The 5,998-nt window shown below is 64.8% G+C and overlaps 2 protein-coding genes across 2 annotated transcripts; both read right to left on the bottom strand.

Annotated features, from left to right (window-relative positions):
• Positions 1-155: 155 nt before the first annotated feature.
• Positions 156-2,643, bottom strand: EMIHUDRAFT_122454 (hypothetical protein; the record flags this gene model as incomplete). Its single annotated transcript, XM_005789462.1, has 5 exons — positions 156-411; positions 569-666; positions 745-933; positions 1,054-1,248; positions 2,425-2,643. Coding segments are annotated over 5 exons (957 nt in total), but the record flags the coding sequence as incomplete, so codon positions are not given.
• A 681-nt stretch (positions 2,644-3,324) lies between these two features.
• On the bottom strand, positions 3,325-4,064 carry EMIHUDRAFT_252228 (hypothetical protein; the record flags this gene model as incomplete). The annotated part of the gene is made up of 3 exons (XM_005789461.1): positions 3,325-3,423; positions 3,491-3,664; positions 3,846-4,064. 3 exons carry the CDS (start codon positions 4,062-4,064, stop codon positions 3,325-3,327), a joined length of 492 nt encoding a protein of 163 aa, XP_005789518.1.
• Positions 4,065-5,998: the final 1,934 nt, after the last annotated feature.

Genomic DNA, 5,998 nt, shown 5'->3' with positions numbered 1-5,998 from the left:
CCAGTAAGACGCGTGGTGACGGCGGTCGGGTCGATGTCGAGGACGGGCCGAGACGTGACAGTGACCGCGCGAACGCCCTGTGGGGCCGGGGAGCCGGTGCGTCATTCAAGTGCTTGAATGGGAGGCACCCACGGGGCGGTAACGCAGCGGCGCACCGCACTCTCGTCCGCGATGTCCGTGTAGCACTCGGTGGTCGCCTGCGACAAGCCGCCGCGGTGCGGTTGTAGGCCTTCGAGCAGGTACGCGCAGACGGTACGCCGACCTCGTACTGCGAGGGAAGCGGCAGCGACCGAGGAGGCGACGGTGAAGTGGGCTGCCGGCATGCCGGAGATGGCGACGCGGGCCTGCGCGCGAACGAAAAGGGCTGTGGAGGCAGGCGGGAAGGCGGGCGGGCGGAGGGGGGAAGACGATCTGGAGGGGGGGGAGGGGGGGGTGGGGGGAGGGAGGGGCGAGGGCGCCGCGGCCGGCACCTTCTCCGGACACGGCCCGCCGCCCTTCATGAGAGCTGAGAGCCCGTCCTCGATGCGGACGAGCCCGAAGAGCGCCGCGTAGGGCTTCTCGCGCACACATGGCCGGGTCGAACGCCGCGTCGACTGGAGCGGCGATGACGGCGGTCGGGTCGATGTCGAGGACGGGCCGAGACGTGACAGTGACCGCGCGAACGCCCTGTGGGGCCGGGGAGCAGGTGCGTCATTCAAGTGCTTGAATGGGAGGCACCCACGGGGCGGTAACGCAGCGGCGCACCGCACTCTCGTCCGCGATGTCCGTGTAGCACTCGGTGGTCGCCTGCGACAAGCCGCCGCGGTGCGGTTGTAGGCCTTCGAGCAGGTACGCGCAGACGGTACGCCGACCTCGTACTGCGAGGGAAGCGGCAGCGACCGAGGAGGCGACGGTAAAGTGGGCTGCCGGCATGCCGGAGATGGCGACGCGGGCCTGCGCGAGGGAGAAGGGTGGAGGCAGGCGGGAAGGGAGGCGGGCGGAGGGGGGAAGACGATATGGAGGGGGAAAGGGGGGGGTGGGGGGAGGGAGGGGCGAGGGCGCCGCGGCCGGCACCTTCTCCGGACACGGCCCGCCGCCCTTCATGAGAGCTGAGAGCCCGTCCTCGATGCGGCGAGCCCGAAGAGCGCCACGTAGGGCTTCTCGCGCACACATGGCCGGGTCGAACGCCGCGTCGACTGGAGCGGCGATGAGGGCGGTCGGGTCGATGTCGAGGACGGGCCGAGATGTGACAGTGACCGCGCGAACGCCCTGTGGGGCCGGGGAGCAGGTGCGTCATTCAAGTGCTTGAATGGGAGGCACCCACGGGGCTGGAGGGTGCAGCGGACGGTCAGTGAGAGCGTGCCTGCTGGCCCTCTTGAGCTCCGTCGGCTTGGCGGCCATCGCAGCTCCCGGCCCAGCCGGCGCGCCGGCTGCGCAGGTAAACAGGTGACGCGCGGTGTCGGATTGGCGAGACGCAAGGCGCTTAGCGTCGGGGAGGGGCATAGCGGGCGCGTGGGGCTTGGGGGGGGGGGGGTGCGCCTGCCACTCGCGAAAGAAGCAAGGAGAGGCCGCGCACGATCTAGACGCGCCGTCGGGGAGTGAGCCTGGCGGGGTTGAGCGAAGCCTCTCCCACTGCGGCGAGAGGCAGGCCCTCCCTCTGCGTGAGGCATGCCGGCGCTGCATGTTCATGTTGCACGCATTCCGAAGCAGGCTGCGCGCGTTGGGTCGGCGAGAGGCAGGGGTGATAGGGTGCGGCGGGGGTCGGGGGGGCCGGAGGGAGGCGGGAAGGCGAGGCGCTGGCACGGAGAGTGTGCGCGTGCTGCGCGCCTGCTCGAGGCCAGGTCGCCGTCGGCACGACGGCCTGGGCTCTGCCCCTCCCGTGAAGAGCTCGACGGCCTTCTCGAGTAGGATGGCCTCGCCGAGCAGGCAGCGGCCCCCGGCCCAGGTCGCTCCTCGCCGTCCTCGCCAAGCGTCGCCGGCGGCTACGCGGAGGTGGGGAGGTGCAATGTCTGGTGAGAGGAGAGGGAGAGGGGCCGCGATGGGTCGGGCGCTAGACGGGGAAGAGCTCTGGGGGAGGGATTGGGGGGCATTCCGGCCGCGACGGGCAGGCGGGCGGACGCAGAGAAGAAGAGGGGGAGGCGGAGGCGAGGGGGGAGGGGACGGGGGCGGAGATGACGGAGAGGAGGAGGGGGTGGGGGAGGGGGCGGAGGGAGGGTCCTTTTGCCTCGTCCGGGGCGAAGCGGCACCTACGGGAAGGTTCCGAGAAAGTTCAAGGGCCCACCCGTTCTGGAAGGTTCTGAGAAGGTTCTGGGCTGGCCACGGTGTACACAGAGAGCGTGCGCGAGCTGCGCGCCTGCTCGAGGCCAGGTCCCTCTCGGCTCGCCCCGGGATCTCCACCCCTACGAGCCTCATGAGCAGCGCGGGTTGCCCGAGCACTCAAGGCACAAGGGATGGGATGTCAGAGCGGGCAGAGGCCTGCGTCATGACGATCAAGGGGAGGATGATGACGACGGTGAAGAAGCAGATGGCGACGTTGTTGATGAGGATGTTGACGAGGATGGTGACGAGATTCCATGGTGACGAGGATGGTGATGAGGATGGTGAGGATGGTGATCGAAAAATGCGGGTGGCGCAAAGACGTCGACTCGCCGCATATATGCTCATGCAAAGCAGGCGTGCCGCGTGCGCGAGGCCGGCGATGTAGCCGACGGTGGAGACCGCCCAAGTACGCTTGCCAAAGGTGCCGCCGCCGACGTTGAGCCAGCCCGCTCCGTGTGATATGCGCGTGTTTTTTGGGCGGGGCTTGTGTCAACGGAGCTGCGTCTGTTTGGGACTAGCTTGGGATGGCTGGCGGCGGGCCTCTGGTTGACTTGACGGACACCTGCGAGGGCCGGGTGCGTGTGACGAAGCGCCGAATGCCGGCGGCGAGCGCGAGGGGCGCACCTCGAGCCTTCAGCTAGCTGTGCACAGAGAGGACGAGCGTAGGTGATCGCGAGACAGCGAAGGTGGGGGTTCGTTACGTGAAAGATAAAAAAACCGGAGTACCTCTTTAAGCTTCTCGGGCCCCCCTTACCGGGTAGTGAAAGAGCTCGAGCCCCGGGGCCTTGTGCGTTTACGTGATCTGTGATCTGTGATCTGTGAGGGTCCGCCCGCAGGCGCATTTTGTATACCGAGGCGGTGCCCGGTGCCGAGCGCAGGCAGAGCCCACACACAGGTCGGACCTTAAGACAGCATTGCAGACCGCCCCGTTGGAGGTAGGCCGCTCGTCTAGCCAATCAGCCTTAATTAAGCGAGCGGCCTGGCCGTTGGAATGGCCGGGTGGAGAGAGGGGCTCGCCGACCCCCCTCACGGCTCCACCAGCTTTTGCTTCAGACTCGGGTTCTTGACCGACATGCGTGACGTGCGGAACGCCGTCGGCCCCATCAGGGACAGGCGGACGGAGGCCTCCATGTCCAGGATGGGGTGCTCCGTCGCTCGTGGCCCGCCCGGCAGCTGTCGTCCCGTTGTAGACCGCCATGCCCAGCAGTAGCAGCCCAAAGCCCCCGAGCTGCACAAAGCTGGCGGCACCCTTCCACGCCTCGCCGTACGCGCCCGCCGTCACCTCGTAAAAGAGGAAGAGCTGCACCGCCCAGGTTAGCGCTGGCCGCGCGTTGCTAAGGATGGCCCCCCAAACCGACGAGAGCTTCTGTGACGCCACCGCGCGAGAGTTCGTGAGGCGCGGGCCGGCCGGGGCCGGACAGGGGTTGGGCCTCTCTGCGCGCCTGCATGACGATCAGCATGCTCGCGTTCAAAGTAAGGACGAGCACGCTGTTGAACAGCTCCAAGGGGGTCAGTGATGGGGCAAGTGGCGGGGCGAGTGGGTGAACGAGACTCGAGAGGGGCCGGCGCCTGTAGATGCCCAGCATAAGCTGGATGAAGGGGGAGCGGGAGAATTTGTGCCACGTATTGTAAAAGTCCTCGAAGCGGCCGTGGTCGTCTCCAGGGAGATGGTAGTACGCCGGGTACACGACACAGAGCGTCAGGACGACGCCTGCGAGCCCCATGCAGCCACACAGCACCAGAGGCGGCGTGTCGAGCTCGGACATCCCACCTGCACTGGTGTTGTCAGATGTGACGATCCCAACCACGCCAACAATGAGGACTCGGCGGAGAGATTGTCTCATCTCCTGAGCCGTGAGCGAGGTTGTGATCTCGCGATAGTGAACGAGATTGTGATCTTGCGCTAGCGCCCGCGACGGGCCTTGCCATGTATCGATCACATGGCGAGCTCGGTAGAGAGATTGTCTCACGTGGCTAACGCGGTTAGACCATGTATCATCCACACGGTGTCGCGCTGGGCGTGTGGGACAACGAGTCGCCCTTTCGATTTCAGTTTATTTGTCGCGCCGTTGAAGGCGGGCGTCGTGTGTGTGCCCCGCAAGCGCCACGTTGAGCCAGAAGATCTGCTCGCGCGGTGGCCACGCGCCATGCTGAGCCGCCAGAAGAGGTTCGCGGTGGGCGGCCCCTACCTACCATCCCCTAACTAGGTACGTGGGCCCGTTAGTTAGTCTCAGCCCGCTGAGTGAGTGAGGCGTACAAGAGTGTCTTAGCGGTAAAACACCATCATGAAGCTACCCAACGCCGCCACAATATCCACTTCGAAAGAATTCTTAAAATACAAGCCTCTCTCACAGCACACTGGCACGACAAGGGCGCGGACTGGCGCGGACTGGCACACTCACCGGCTCACGAAAGAAGCTGCCGCAGCTGTGAGCGCTGTCAGACGGTGTTTCGACACCAGCTAAAAAAGATCACTGGCCGGGCCTACCGCATCTACAACCCGAGAGGGCTGCGGCCCCCGGCGCATACATATCTTCCGCTTACCGAATGGAGCTCGCGCAGCAATCTTCTCCAACACGCTCAGCGCCGATACTCCGCGACGATTCACCATTCGGCCTGGAGGGACATGCATGCGGCGGCGGGCCGCGCAGGGAGGAGGGAGCAGGTGCGGTTTGTCTCGGTGAGCCAGTTCGGCGCGGGCGCGTTCTTGAACGCGATCCCGACCCGCGCGCACTTCCGTCTGCCCTCATACGTGCTGCGCTTCGCGCTGCAGCGCCGCTTCGGATAAAACCTGTCGATGACGACGGACGTTATGGCGGACGGCATCTGTGGCCAGCACGATCTGCCCTTTGACGCCCTTGGCGACGTGGCGCAGAACGACGGCGCGGCGGGCCACCAGACGCGGCACAAGGAGGTCCTCCTGGACCTCGTCGAGCTGCTGCGGGGCAAGCTGGGGCGCGGCGCGGTGGAGCACGAGTTTCACTGCGAGCACAGCACTACGTGGACGGACTTGTACATTTACCAGGGCGTGATTGGGGACCTGCCCTGCATCGGCGACACGAAGATCTTTGCCGGTGTGCCGTCGGACGGCATAAGTGTGGTTCTTGCCCAAAAATGCGTGTGGTTTTTGCCCATGCATTGCGTTTTTTGCATTTTTTGCATTCGCATGCATTCACCTGCATTACAACTGCATTACAACTGCGTTCGCTGATTGCATTTCGTTGCATTTGCATTTTCTGCATTTTGCGCGTGATTGCATTTCGTTGCATTATGCAATATTTGCATTCGTTGCATTTGCGCGTGATTGCATTTCGTTGCATTATATGTTGCATTATGTGTATTCGGGGCATGACTGCATATCTTTTGCAATTTATGAGGGCAAGAACCTTAGGCAAGTGCACCACCCAGACTCCTCCCCCCTCCCCTCAAGTACCCCCCAGACTCCTCCCCCCACCCCTTCCCTTTCCCCTCCCTACTCCTTTGGCATCTCCTCCTCCACTCCTCCTGCCTGGGGGAATGACTGCATATCTTTTGCAATTTGAGGGCAAGAACCTTAGGCAAGTGCACCCAGACTCTTCCCCCTCCCCTCCCCTCCCCCCTCCCCTAAAGTACCCCCCAGACTCCTCCCCTTTCCCCTTCCCCTCCCCTACTCCTTTGGAATCTCCTCCTCCACTCCTCCTGCATAACCCCCCCCCCCCCC

The sequence above is a fragment of the Emiliania huxleyi genome, assembly GCF_000372725.1.
Source record: "Emiliania huxleyi CCMP1516 chromosome Unknown EMIHUscaffold_1281, whole genome shotgun sequence".
NCBI classification, from domain to species: domain Eukaryota; phylum Haptophyta; order Isochrysidales; family Noelaerhabdaceae; genus Emiliania; species Emiliania huxleyi.
Note: the sequence above shows the minus strand (reverse complement) of the source record. Positions and strands in the feature narration are given on the sequence as shown.